Source organism: Aotus nancymaae, unplaced genomic scaffold (genome assembly GCF_030222135.1).
Source record: "Aotus nancymaae isolate 86718 unplaced genomic scaffold, 86718_ANA_hifiasm-v0.15.2.pri h1tg000062l, whole genome shotgun sequence".
Taxonomy (NCBI): domain Eukaryota; kingdom Metazoa; phylum Chordata; class Mammalia; order Primates; family Aotidae; genus Aotus; species Aotus nancymaae.
In genome coordinates, this window is record NW_026988476.1 from 19,972,640 (window position 1) to 19,987,605 (window position 14,966).

Consider the following 14,966-nt stretch of genomic DNA (forward strand, 5'->3'; position numbering starts at 1 on the left):
TGAGGCCAGGAGTTCGAGAACAGCCTGGCCAACATGGTGAAACCCCATATCTACTGAAAATACAAAAACTGGCTGGGCGTGGTGGCACATGCCTGTAGTCCCAGTTACTCCGGAGGCTGAGGCAGGAGAATCACTTCAACCAGGGAGGTGGAGGTTGCAGTGAGCCAAGATCATGCCACTACACTCCAGCCTGGGCAACAGAGCAAGACCGTCTCAAAAAAACTATCATGGACACTTTGGGAGGCCGAGGCGGGTGGATCACGAGGTCAAGAGATCGAGACCATCCTGGTCAACATGGTGAAACCCCGTCTCTACTAATACAAAAAATTAGCTGGGCACGGTGGCGCGTGCCTGTAATCCCAGCTACTCAGGAGGCTGAGGCAGGAGAATTGCCTGAACCCAGGAGGCGGAGGTTGCGGTGAGCCGAGATCGCGCCATTGCACTCCAGCCTGGGTATCAAGAGCGAAACTCTGTCTCAAAAAAAAAAAAAAAAAAAAAAAAAAAAAAAAAAAAAAAAACTATCATGGAATAAGCATATTACAGATAACAATTTTCCAAAATAAAATAAAATTTATATATAATAATCCTTTAATTAACATTTAATTTCTGAAAACCCAAATAAATAAAATCACGACAGTATATAATAAAGTATACATGGTGCTACCTTCCCACTGAAGTTGGATGTTGTTTTCATATAGTCTTCTGCTTTCTGCAGACAAACAAGTATTTTTTCAATATCTAACAGTGGGGGAATAAAAGGAAAAAAAAGTGTCAATCAAAAGTCAACTAACCATAGCTAAACAACTAGGTAGAAAAACAGGAAAGTACTTATGAAATGATGTAGTGTTCAAGAAAATTAGAGATAGTGATTTCATGTTTGTGATTGATATATGTAAATAAGGTTACATTTTGACCAGCGTGTTGTCCCAGTAGCTTTAATTGAATCATCCCCTTTCCCTCCATGACCTGAAAAGAAACTTTGTTCATAAACTAAATTTCCATATATATTTCAAACTATTTTAGGATTATTTATGCTATTCTCCAAAAACTTAGTTTTAATTACTATAGCTTCATATTTTAATTTGTGAAGGGTTACACAGAGAGTAATAATAGTAAATCATTATTAGTATTTTCCAGAGTTTTCCTGAACATTTTCACATGCTTTTACTCCATATAAATATCATCATTTTATAAAAACAAACAAAAACAAAACACCACCATCAGCACCTGTTGTCATTTTATGACGCACTGATTAAGCATATTGCAGACTAAAACATTCACTAAATTTCACTGTTTTTCATTTTTGAGGGTAATGATACTTGTTTTTATGGGTTTGAGATGGGGGTCTCACTGTTGCTCAGGCTATAGTGCAATAGTCCAGTCAACACCCACTGCAGCCTCAAACACCCAGGCTCAAGTGATCCTCCACCTCAGCCTCCCAAAGTGCTGTGATTACAGGCATGAGCCACTGTGCCTGGCCAAATGTTTTTCATTCTAGAACCACCTGCATACTTAATACTTTTCCAGAAATAATTTTTCACAGTTGAAAAAAAAAGAACAAAATTAATGAACAAAAATGTACCTTGAAGACATACCTTTAGTTTCAAGTTTTTCATCCACTTTGACATTACCCGAGAATCCATTTTCTATAAGACAGTGTTCAATGAGAGCTGGTCCATAGGCTACAAATGGAGAGGATATTATTTTTAGTATTTTCCTACAAAATTTCTTTTTTTTTTGAGACAGAGCTTCACTCGACACCCAGGCTGGAGTGCAATGGTGCAGTCTTGGCTCACTGCAACCTCCATACCTCTGCCTCCCACCTCCTGCCTCGGCCTCCAGAGTAGCTGGGATTACAGGCACCCACCACCATGCCCAGCTAATTTTTTGTATTTTTAGTAGAGACAGGGTTTCACCATGTTGGCCAGGCTGGTCTCAAACTCCTAACCTCAGGTGATCCACCCACTTCAGCCTCCCAAAGTGCTGGGATTACAGGTGAGAGCCACCATGCCCAGCTTAAAATTTAACATTCAAAATACAGCACAAATTTATATCCCAACACAAATGATCTACTCATAACCTTGGCCAGTGAAAACAATAAGTTTACTTAGAAATGACAATTCTAGTTCTTGAAGAAATTTGAGACCACAATTAACTTACAAAAGTCAGAGCAAGCTGTAGGAATTTAATGGGTTTCAGCCACAATGAGGACTTAACCCTAGAATGCAAGGTTGGTTTAGCAACCAAAAATTGGTTAATGTAATAGTCCATATTAATAAAATAAAGGAAAAGAGCCATATATCATTTCAGTAGATGCAGAAAAAGCATCTGACAAAAGCAATACTAATTCCTAATAAAAACTATCAATAAACTAGGAATAGAGGGAGCATTTTCAGTCTTATATACCTATGAAAAACCTACAGCTAATAAGATAATTATTGGTGAAGGAATGAATATTATCCCCCTAAGATCAGGAATAAGGAAAGAATATGCAGTCTCACAAGCCATTCAACATTGTACTGGAGGCTACAGCTAGCATAATAAGGCAAATTAATTAACAGCCTTCAGATTCTAAAGGAGGAAGTAAAGCATCCTTATTCACAGATGACATGATCCTGTATGTTTTAAAAATCCTAAGGAACCCACAAACAAAACCCTACTAGAATGAATAAACAAGTCTCAGGTTTGCAGGATACAAAAATCAATATATAGAAATCAATTGTATTTCTATGCAAAAACGAAATTAAAAAAACAATTCCACTCAGAATAGCATCAGAAGGCATGAATAAATCTGAGAGAAGTTAAAGATCTAAACAGACATTCTTCATAGAAGGCTCAATGTAGTTATTTATTTTTTGAGGTAGAGTCACACATTATTTATTTATTTAGTTTTTGAGATGGAGTTGCACTCTGTTGCCCAGGCTGGAGTTCAATGGCGCAGTCTCGGCTCACTGCAACCTCCATCCTCCAGGTTCAAGAGATTCTCCTGCCTCAGCTTCCTGAGTAGCTGGGATTACAGGCGTCTGCCACCATGCCCAGCTAATTTTTGTATTGAGACGGAGTCTCACTCTATCACCCAGGCTGGAGTGCAGTGGTGCCATCTTGGCTCGCTGCAACCTCCACATCCTGGGTTCAAGTGATGCTCCTGCCTCAGCCTCCTGAGTAGCTGGGATTACAGGTGCACACCATCACATCCAACTAATTTTTATATTTTTAGTAGAGATAGGTTTTACCATGTTGGTCAGGCTGGTCTCAAACTCCTGACCTCGTGATCCACCAGCCTCAGTCTCTCAAAGTGCTGGGATTACAGGTGTGAACCACTGCACCTGTCTCAATGTAGTTAAAATGGCAATTCTCCCCAAACTGATCCACCAACTTAATGTAATCTTTATCAGGGTGGGCACAGTGGCTGACAGCTATAATCGAGACCAGCCTGGCCACCCAGGTGAAACTCCGTCTCTACTAAAAATACAAAAATTAGTGGGTATGGTGGCACACACTTGTAATCCCAGCTACTTGGGAGGCTAAGGCAAGAAAATGACTTGAATCCAGGAGGTGGAGTCTGCAGTGAGCTAAGATCATACCACGGAACTCCAGCCTGGGAAACAAAATGAGACTCTCTCAAATAATAACAATAATGTAACCCATATCAAAATCCTATGAGCCTTTTTTTGTAGGAAGTAACAAGTCAATTTTATAAGGAAATGCAGGCTGTGAGTAGCTGCTCACACCTGTAATCCCAACACTTTGGGAGGCCAAGAAAGGCGGATTGCTTGAGCTCAGGAGTTTAAGACTAACCTGGGCATAAAAAAAAAAGACTAACCTGGGTAACATGGTAAAACCCTGTCTCTACTAAAAAATACAAAAATTAGCCACAAGTGACAGTACATGCCTGTATTCCCAACTACTTGGGGGGCTGAGGCAGGAGGATGGCCTGAGCCTGGGAGGTTGAAGCTGCAGTGAGCAGAGTTCACACCACTGTACTTCAGCCTGGATGACAGACCGAGACCCTCAGGAAATGCAAAAGATCTTTTGAAATGCCAAATGCCAAAACTTTTCTGAAAAAAAATGAACAGTTAGAGAGGATATATAAGTTGAGTATCCCTTATGTGAAGTGTTGGGATAGAAGTATTTCAGATTTCAGATTTTTTCGTGTTTTGGAATATCTGCATATACCTAATGAGATATCCTGGGGATGGAACCCAAGCCTAAACACAAAATTCATTTATGTTTCATATATACTTTAAACAATATAGCCTGAAGGTGATTTTATACAATATTTTAAATAATTTTGTATAGCTGTCACATGACTGGAATTTTCCACTTATGGTATCATGTCTGTGCTCAAAAAGTTTCAGACTTCAGATTTTCACATTAGGAATGTTCGACCTGTACTACCTGATTTCAAACATTATAGAAATTTGCCAGGGGGAGGCCAGGTGTGGTGGCTCATGCCCATAATCCCAGCACTTTGAGTGGCTGAGGTAGGTGAAATGCTTGAGCCCAGGAGTTCAAGACCAGCCTGGGCAACATAATGAGACCCCACCTCTTAAAAAAATAAATTTTAAAAAGAAAAAAAAGAAATTTGCATTTGCCAAGGAGAGACTGGCTTAATCTAAACTTACACATTTTACACATGCTATACTAACAGTTGGAAAGTTCTAAAGGTAATTTTTTTTTTTTGAGACGTTGCCTCACTCTGACACCAGGCTGGAGGGCAGTGGCGCAATCTCAGCTCACTGCAACCTCTGCCTCCCGGTACAAGTGATTCTTCTGCCTCAGCCTCTCGAGTAGCTGGGACTACAAGCACACACCACGATGCCCGGCTAATTTTTGTATTTTTTAGTAGAGACAAGGTTTCACCATGTCAGTCAGGATGGTCTCAATCTCTTGACCTCAAGATCCCACCCGCCTTGGCCTCCCAAAGTGTTGGGATTACAGGCGGTGAGCCATGACGCCCAGCCTAAAGATAACTTTTGAACGCATTTCAATTTCATAAGAGAGGAAGAGTAACTTTCTAGTGCTCAGTAATCAATGGTACCTGCCACCCGCTATGTCTTCTCTAGATTTTTTAATATAGGGCTAAGTGATGATCTTCTCAAGTGTATTGGTATCAAAAGACCTGGCAGATGCTGGGATGCACTGAGACCCACCAATTAAATAAAAAAAAAAAAAAATTAAGATAAGCCAGTATTAAATCAAAGACTCACGTTGAAAAAATCTGATTTCTTAGAATACTACCTTTAGCCCTGAAGTACTAGATAATACAATCTGCATTGCTTTTAAATAAAATCTAATAGATAAAGCTCAAACTTCATATGGTTTAACTTCTCCTTCTTTGACAATAAACTCCTGTTTACTGAAAGGATCACTTTAAGCTTCTTGTTCAAATTTTCTAATAAAACCATGAAAGATTTAAATATATTCCTGAAAACCACACCGTCTTGCAAACGTTTTACTGCTATATGCAGAAATACTCACGAAGTAATGGGTTAAGCACTCTCTTCAGTAGTTCACCCTTAGGTGCGCTGGCTATTATTTCAGTCAATCTGTGAAACAAAATTGAGATGCCTCTTACTATCATATATTAAATAAACTTTACAGCAATCTTCGTATTCATACTACTTTCATCTGTATTTTACAATAATCTGAAATTTAACAGGAATTCATTCTTCTGTAGTGAGAAAATGGGTCATACAAGTAATTTATCCAAGATTTATTTTTATTTTATTTATTTATTTATTTTGAGACAGTCTTACTCTGTTACCCAGGCTGGAGTGCAGTGGAGTGATCTCCGCTCACTGCAACCTCTGCCTCCCAGGTTAAAGCGATTCTCCTGAGTAGCTGGGACTACAGCGGGTACCACCATGACCGGCTAATTTTTATATTTTTAGTAGAGACGGGGTTTCACCATATTGGCCAGGATGGTCTCAATCTCTTGATCTCATGATCCACCCACCTTGGCCTCCTCAAGTGCTAGGATTACAGGCATGAGCCATCTCGCCTGGCCATTTATCCAAGATTAGCAGGTTCTTGAACAGCAATTTTCTAAGAGAAATCAGTTATTTTTTTCTACCAAGTCGTACTGCTTGTCAGCAATGTGCCTACATATAAATGATATTAAAATGACATTTTTTCTATAAAAGTTAAATGTTTATAAATTTTCATGCCATATCTTAATATCCAAAATGGCTTTACCTAATTAAGCATCTAACAACAACTTTGAAGAATGTTGTAGATCAATGTGGTCCCCATACCAGCATCAGCATTACCTGAGAACTATTAAGAAATGCAAATTTCTGGGCCCTACACTAGATCTACTGAATTAGTAGAGGGTGGGGACAGCAATCTGTTTTAACAAGCTCTCCAAATAATGCTGATGCATGCTAAACTTTATTTATTAATTTTTTTTTTTCCAATTTTTGAGATGAAGTTTTGCTCTGTTGCCAAGGCTGGAGTGCAATGGCGCAATCTCAGCTCACTGCAACCTATGCCTCCCGGATTCAAGAGATTCTGCCTCAGGCTCCCTAGTAGCTGAAATTACAGTTATGTGGAACGGCTAATTTTTTTTTAATTTAGTAGAGTTGGAGTTTCACCATGTTGGCCAGGCTGCTCTGGAACTCCTGACCTCAAGTGATCCACACTCCTTGGCCTCCCAAAGTGCTGGGATTACAGGCGTGAGCCACCGTGCCTCACCAACTTTATTTATTTATTTAACGTAGGCTAGTTAGGTCAAGCAGTGGGAGTGGAGAAGGAACAAAGAAATGATGTATGTTAAACTTTAAGAACCACTGCTGTAGAACATGAGTCAGCAGAGCCTTCCAGCCAGCTGGAATACAAAAAAAAGTGATGAATACAGCTACAATATCACTTTACCTTATCTTACTTCTCTTTTTCTTAAGTAAACCAGAATTTCTCTCCTTTGCCCTCTGCACAAGATATCCATCTGTCTTCTCACAGAGTAGCTAATAAGTCTCCTCAATTCACCAAGAAATCATAACCATTTGAAGTAACCCAAAACAGCTTAAAAAGACATTGGGCTCACTTCGGCAGGACATATACTAAAATTAGAACGATACAGAGATTAGCATGACCCCTGCTCTAGGATGACATGCAAATGTGTTAAGTGTTCCATGTTTTCTAATTTTAAATTTAAAAAACTTTTTAAATTTTAAGTAAAAAAAAATTAAATGAAAAAGAAAGATATTAGCTGGGCCCGGTGGCTCATGCCTATAACTCCAACACTTTAGAAGGCTGAAACGGGAGGATTGCTAAAGCCAGGAGTTTGACACCAGCCTAAGCAACAAAGCAATAGCCCATCTCTACAAAAAAAATTTAAGAATTATCCAGGCATTGTGGTGTGTTCCTGTAGGCCCACCTACTTGGACGGCTGAGGTGGGAGGATTGCTTGAGCCCAGGAGTTCAAGACTACAGTCAGCTACGATCCTGCCATCTGCACTCCAGCCTCAGGGAAGAAGGAGTGAGACATAATCTCTAAAAAAAAATTAAAGAACAGGCATGGTAGCTCATGCCTATAATCCCAGCACTATGGGAGGCCGAGGCAGCGGGCTACCTGAGGTAAAGAGTAAGAGACCAGCCTGGCTAACATGGTGAAATGCTGTCCCTACTAAAAATACAAAAAATAGCTGGGCATGGTGGTGCACGCCTGTAGTCCCAGTTACTTGGGAGCCTGAAGCAGGACAATCACCTGAACCCAGGAGGCAGAGGCTGCAGTGAGCCGAAATCATGCCACTGCACTCCAGCCTGGGCAACAGAGCGACACTCAGTCTCAAAAATGAACAAATAAACAAACAAAAAAACTAAAGACATACATTTGCCACTCCCAAATAAGGCTTAATTGCTTATAGGCACATTTATGTAGTTCAAGTAGTCTAAATTTAGTTACGTTATCTAAGTAAAACAAAATTTTTTTTTTGAGTCTCAGAGTCTCACTCTGTCACCCAGGCTAGAGTGCAGTGGTGTGATCTTGGCTCACTGCAACCTCCACTCCTAGGTTCAAGCAATTCTCCTGCCTCAGCCTCCCAAGTAGCTGGGATTACAGGTGACTGCCACCACATCTGGCTAATTTTTGTATTTTCGGTAGAGATGGGGTTTCATCTTGTTGGCGATGCTGGTCTCGAACTGCTGACCTCAAGTGATCTGCCCACCTCGGCCTCCCAAAGTGCTGGGATTACAGGCATAAGCCATTGAGCCCAGCTGTAAAACAAAATATTTTATCTCACAGTTCTAACTGTGAGATATAACAAAATATTTTATCTCACATATTCTAACATATGACTATTTCACCTTTTTTTTTTTTTTAAAGAGACAGGGTCTCATTATGTTGCCCAGTACAATTTAATACAATGTGAAATGGATTTAAAAACAAAACACTTTACCTTTCCAAAGTAAGCAAAGGTTCAGCAGCTCTAGCATGATCAAGTGGATAGCGTTCACGAACAGCAAATTTAACATCATCTGCCTCATCAGTTCGAAACCTTAGAATATTTAAAATTACGTACTCATAATCTGTAAGAATAATGTTCCCCTGCAATAGAATAAAATACAATTTAGTGCTTTTTCAAATCATTTTTGAGGTCAGACACAATAGCTCACAACTGTAATCCCAGCATTCTGGAAGGCCAAGGTGGGCAGATCACCTGAGGTCAGGAGTTCAAAACCAGCCTGGCCAACGTGGTGAAATACAAAAATTACAAAAATACAATAACTAGCTGGGTGTGGTAGTAGGCGCCTACAATCACAGCTACTTGGGAAGCTGAGGCAGGAGAATCACTTGAACCCAAGAGGTGGAGGTTTCAGTGAGCTGAGATCACACCACTGCACTCCAGCCTGGGTAATAAGAGCAAATGCTGTCTCAGGAAAAAAAAAAAAAATTAAAAAGGCAAACAAAACAGCTTGGTACAGTGGCTCACGCCTGTAATCCCAGCACTCTGGGAGGCCGAGGTGGGCGGATCATGAGATCAGGAATTCGAGACCAGCCTGGCCAATATGTTGAAACCCCATCTCTACTAAAAATACAAATATTAGCCAGGCGTAGTGGTGCGTGCCTGTAGTCCTAGCTACTGAGGCTGACGCAGAAGAATCACTTGAACCCAGGAGGTAGAGTTTACAGTGAGCCAAGATAGTGACACTGCACTCTAGCCTGGGCGACAGAGCAAGACTCTGTCTCAAAAACAAAAAGCAAACAAACAAAAAAACAGAAAAAAACTAATCAAATCATTTTTTAACTACTTAAAAAGTGAAAGAAAATGTAGTCAATTTCAGTAGCCAGCCAGGCAAGAGGCTATTATATTACACTTTCACCTGCTATTTGTCTTTTAATAATAATAGTTACATGGCATGAGCAATATAGTTAGTTACCCTTTGCCCAAGCATTTCCACATTTGGTAATGTAGCTCGATGAAGTAACTCCTATATTCCAATAAAACCAAAGGCAACATGCTTAAAGATGTTCACTGAATTTTATTTACAATAGTAAAATTAAAAAAAGAAAACAGTCTAAATATGAAAATCAGGGAAATTAAATTATGATAGATCAACACAACAAAAAGAGGTTAACTAATGGAGACCATGGGAAAAAAAGGAAAATATTTATAATGTTAAGTAAAGCATAGCAAGACACACAAAAAAGTTGTATCCTAGAAAATGGAAGGCATATGTAGGCTAAAATGAAATTACTTATTAAATATTTAGAATTAAAGGCTTCTTAAAATTTAATATTGTTAGGTAAACTTTTCAATAAAAAAGGGGAAACATAATGAAAATAAAACTAACCAAAAAATACCGCCTTCCAAATTTACTACAGACAGTGAAGATAGGGTTACCATACAGGTATAATTAAAATAAAAAGAAGCATCCATGAAAATAGTCAAAAATGCCTTACAACTGCTTACAAGATAGTCATAGAACACAGTGGAAGTAATCCCAATCTCATGTGAAATGACAGGTTGCAACATAAGTGGCTTCAGTAAATGTAGCCACCATTTATCTTGATTAGAGAGATAGATAACCAGAAATTTATAAGTGTTGAAAAACTAGTACCAGGCCAGGCGCAATGGCTCATGTCTGTAATCCCAGCACTTTGGGAAACCAAGGTACGTGGATCATCTGAGGTCGGGAGTTTCAGACCAGCCTGGCCAACGTGGTGAAACCCTGTCTTACTAAAAGTACAAAAATTAGCTGGGCATGGTGGTAGCTGGGCATGGTGGCGGGCACCTGTAATCCCAGCTACTCAGGAGGCTGAGGCAGGAGAATAGCTTGAACCCAGGAGGCAGAGGTTGCAGTGAGCTGAGACTGCATCATTGCACTCCAGCCTGGGTGACAAGAACAAAACTCCATTTCAATTAAAAAAAAAAAAAAAAGAAAAGGAAAACTAGTATCTATGGCTAAAGGTTCTGACTTCAAAGTCACCATATATTTAAATGTTAAACATTTATTTTTAATTTAAAAAACAGATTCATATTCTTGTCAGCAGAGAAAAAAAGAAAAAAAAATGAAAAACAAACAAAAAAAAACAGAGAGATAATGGAAAAGGTAAGTAAGGGGCTTGCAAAGAAGTCTGGATAGTATCCAGTTCAGGAAGATATGAAAAGTAGACCTGGCTGCAGATCCTGGTACATACGAAGTGCTCAAAATCTGATTTATTGAATCAAACGGTACAGTTATTAGGAATACGTAGGAGGCAGTATTTCCCAGAAAGGACTCTCCTTAAACCAGTTTCCCAAAAGTATTACAAAAGACAGGTTCTCTTACCCCCACTAGAAAAAAAGAATTCTGTGGTCAATTAAGTTTTGGAAATTCTATGTAACATTTCCTTCTCCAGAAAAGATAAACATAACATTACCATATTAAAGGCATTGATAATTCCTAGAGTTAATTTTTTTTTTTTGGCCAGGCGCAGTGGCTCATGCCTATAATCCCAGCACTTTGGGAGGCTGATGCGGGCGGATAACAAGGTCAGGAGATCAAGACCATCCTGGCAAATACGGTGAAACCCTGTCTCTACTAAAAAATACAAAAAATTAGCCAGGTGTGGTAGCATGCACCAGTAATCCCAGCTACTCAGGAAGCTGAGACTGAGGCAGGAGAATCACTTGAACCCGGGAGGTGGGGGTTGCAGTGAGCTGAGATCACGCCACTGCACTCCAGCCTGGGTGACAAAGCGAGACTCCGTCTCAAAAAAAAAAAAAAAAAAAAAAAAAAAGTTTTTTAATCTTACTTTATTCTCAGGGTTTCTCAAACTTTTACAACTATGGAACCCATTTTTCTAGGCACACTGATTATCTTATGGAAGCATTATTCAAGGAAGATACTTTGGGAAATACTGCACTTGATCCTGATGTACTCAAGTTGTTTTCTAATCTTAACTTACTTTCCTCAGAGTCCTCATTATAAATTAACAAACAGGCCAGGCAGAGTGGCTCATGCCTGTAATCCCAGCACTTTGGGAGGCCAAGGCGGGCGGATCACAAGGTCAGGAGTTCAAGACCAGTCTGGTCAACATAGTGAAGCTCCATCTCTACTAAAAATACAAAAAAATTAACCGGGTGTGGTGGTGTGTACCTGTAATCCCAGCTACTCTAGAGGCTGAGGTAGGGGAATCACATGAACCCGGGAGGTAGAAGTTGCAGTGAGCCAAAATCACGCCATTGCACTCCAGCCCTGGCAACAGTGCGAGACTCCGTCTCAAAAAAAAATTAGTAAACCTACTTTATTAAAACAAGTTTGAGTAGAAATACAGTTCTTTCTCCCAGGTCTGATAAACTCTAGACCATACATCAAAGATCCATCCCTGGTATACAGAAAGAAAAGAGCAATCTTCAAGATCAAAGCATCAACCAACCCGCCTCTTGCAGATTATCACAATGACTACTATAAACTCTCAAGCACACTTTCTATTATATATAAATCCTTAAAACCTCTCAGCATTCCCCAGGAACAACAACAATAAATTTAAAAAAAAGAAAACAAAAAAATTCTTAATATCTACTCTAAACTCATGGTTGACTGGACCTCTGGTACCTAGACAGTAGACAGTACCCATGCCTACTTTTCAGAGCGCTCAAATGAAAAGGTCCTAAATGCAATGGGCTATCTTGCAACAGAAAAATGATGTGAATGGAAACAGTAGTGAAATCTGAATAAAGTCTGTAGTTCAATTAATAGTGTTATCTTTGTAACTTTTCATTCTTTTTCTTTTTTTTGAGACGGAGTTTTTGCTCTTGTTGCCCGGTCTGGAGTGCAATGGCACGATCTTGGCTCACCGCAACCTCTGCCTTCTAGGTTCAGGCGATTCTCCTGCCTGAGCCTCCCAAGTAACTGGGATTAAAGGCATATCCAACAAACCCAGCTAATTTTGTATTTTTAGTAGAGACAGGGTTTCTCCATGTTGGTCAGGTTCATCTCGATCCCCTAACCTGAGGTGATCCACCTATCTCAGCCTCCCAGAGTGCTGGGATTAGAGGTGCGAGCCACCCCACCTGGCTAATTTTTAATTTTTTTTTTTTTAAGAGATGGGGTCTTGCTATGTTGGCCAGTTTGGTCTTGAACGCCTGGCCTCAACCCATCATTCCATCTTGGCCTTCCAAAGTGCTAGGATTACAGGCATGAGCCACCATGACCAGGCTTTTTGTAACTTTTCTGTAAATCTAAAATTATTTCTAAATAAAAAAGCTCCTCACAACAGTTAAATTCTGGAGATTTTGTGGTAATGGAAGAACTCTATCTTGATTGCAAGGGTGGCTATATAAATATACACATGTGGTAAACTGTTAACTACCTATTTCCTTATTTTTATATTGTACTATATGTAAGATGTGATGGTATATCAGACTTCTCTGTACTATCTGTACAACTTCCTACTAGTCTATAATCATTTCAAAAATAAAAAGCTTAAAAATTTTAATGGGTACCCTACAATTAAAAAGAAAAACTGGCTGGGCGTGGTGGCTCACGCCTGTAATCCCAGCACTTTGGGAGGCTGAGGCGGGTAGATTATGAGGTCAAGAGAACGAGACCATCCTGGTCAACACGGTGAAACCCCATCTCTACTGAAAATACTTAAGTTAGCTGGCCATGGTGGCATGTGCCTGTAGCACCAGCTATTCAGGAGGCTGAGGCAGGAGAATCGCTTGGATCTGGGAGGTGGAGGTGAGGTTGCAGTGAGCCAAGATCGTGCCACTGCACTCCAACCTGGGCAACAGAGCAAAACTCCATCTCAAAAAAAAAAAAAAAAATGAAAACTGATCACTACCTAAGACCACATACAAAAATAAATTCCAGTTGGACAGCAGCTGTAGCGGCTACTGCCTGCAGGGAGGGGACAGAAAGATTGTAAAAGGAATCACTGACAAAGAGAAGTGCACAGAAAACTAAAGAGGAGTATAAGGATCAGCAGCAACTGTTCTTACTGTACCTGTCACACATCCAGGTCATCACAAAAAGCTCCTTTGAGGGGGCACCAGTATCAACAAGGAAATGCTTATGTTTAAGGTTTCAGAATTCTTTGTCTAGTAACTAGCTATTTGGTCCTAAAATCAGCACACTGATTGACCATGATTCATTTCAAACTCCAAAAGAAACAAAAACCAGTTCCTTGTATGTACATTGTCAAAAAAAATTTTTTTGATGATTTAATGCCTGAAAAAGGCTTATGGCGGCGGGGGAGAGAAAATGATGATGATGAGAAAAATAAGCATGAAGAAGCTGAATCTTAAGTCAAAATTAGCTTAATTATGACCTTTCTGAATCAGTTCCACTTCTTCTATATATGCACAAAGCTGTGGGATTTTAACTACTTAAAACTTTTCAGAAATTCCAGGTAGATCCTATTCTTTCCCAGCTAAGATATGACATTCAGTGTACCTGCATCATAAATAAAAGAATAACTGCTGGAAGACAATTCTCCATGGTTTCTCATGGTCCTGCATGGACTAAGCAAAAAACATCTGAAGAGCAATCATGCCTTAGAAGCTAGAGACAGTATAGCCCTACATAAAGAATAAGAGATACTGGCTGGGTGCGGTACCTCACACTTGTAATCCCAGCACTTTGGGAGACCAAGGTAGGTGGAATGATTTGAAGCCAGAAGTTCAAGACCAGCCTGGCCAACATGGTGAAACCCTGTTTCTACTAAAAGTACAAAAATTAGCTAGGTGTGGTGGCTCATGCCTATAGTCCCAACTACTTGGGTGGCTGAGGCACGAGAATTGCTTGAACCCAGAAGGCAGAGGTTGCAGTGAACCAAGATTGTAGCACTGTACTCCAATCTGGGTGACAGAGCAAGACTGTCTCAAAAAAAAAAAAAAGGAGCGATATAACTCTCTAGAGGCATCCCAAGGCAGTTCTCTCCTTCTCCTCCCCATACACATTTGCTTAAATGCCAAAATATACCTGGCACTACAGAAAATACTTTTTTTTTTTTTTTGAGATGGAGTCTTGCTCTGTTGCCCAGCCTGCAGTGCACTGGCATGATCTTGGCTCACTGCAACCTCCACTTCCCAGGTTCAAGTGATTCTCCTGCCTCAGCCTCCCGAGTAGCTGGGATTACAGGTGCCCCCTACCACGCCTGGCTAATTTTTGTATTTTTTAGTAGAAACAGGGTTTTGCCATGTTGGCCAGGCTGGTTTTCAACTCCTGACCTCAGGTGATCCGCCCACCTCAGCCTTTCAAAGTGCTAGAATTACAGGGGTGAGCCACTGCACCCAACGAAATTTATTTTTAAGATGTTTTTCTTTCTTCAATAATAAATTAACCTTAGCTTACTGGAACATTTTTACCTTATAAACTTTAAACTTTTTAACTTTTCAACTCTTGTAAAAACAATTAGCTTAAAACACAAACATATTGTTCAGCTGTACAATATTTTATTTCTTTATATCCTTATTAAGTTTTTTTCTATTTCAAATGTTTTATTTTTACTTTTAATGTTTTTGTTAAAAACTAAC

The 14,966-nt window shown here is 39.7% G+C and overlaps 1 protein-coding gene and 1 non-coding gene across 6 annotated transcripts in view; one reads left to right on the plus strand and one right to left on the minus strand.

Annotated features, from left to right (window-relative positions):
• Positions 1-14,966, minus strand: part of NEMF (nuclear export mediator factor) — a 71,557-nt gene that overhangs the window by 48,571 nt on the left and 8,020 nt on the right. For all 5 annotated transcript variants that reach the window (XR_010338578.1, XM_021668198.2, XM_021668197.2 and 2 more), the window contains exons 5-8: positions 8,400-8,548; positions 5,482-5,549; positions 1,596-1,682; positions 665-738 (exon numbers count right to left, since the gene is read on the minus strand). Coding sequence is in view for 4 of the 5 variants with exons in the window: in XM_021668198.2 (XP_021523873.2) it covers positions 665-738; positions 1,596-1,682; positions 5,482-5,549; positions 8,400-8,548 (378 nt within the window). In the remaining variant the exon portion in view is untranslated. The remainder of the gene's footprint in view (positions 1-664; positions 739-1,595; positions 1,683-5,481; positions 5,550-8,399; positions 8,549-14,966) is intronic.
• LOC135270444 (U6 spliceosomal RNA) lies at positions 7,040-7,141 on the plus strand. The gene has a single exon (XR_010338624.1). It is a non-coding gene; the product is annotated as a U6 spliceosomal RNA (small nuclear RNA).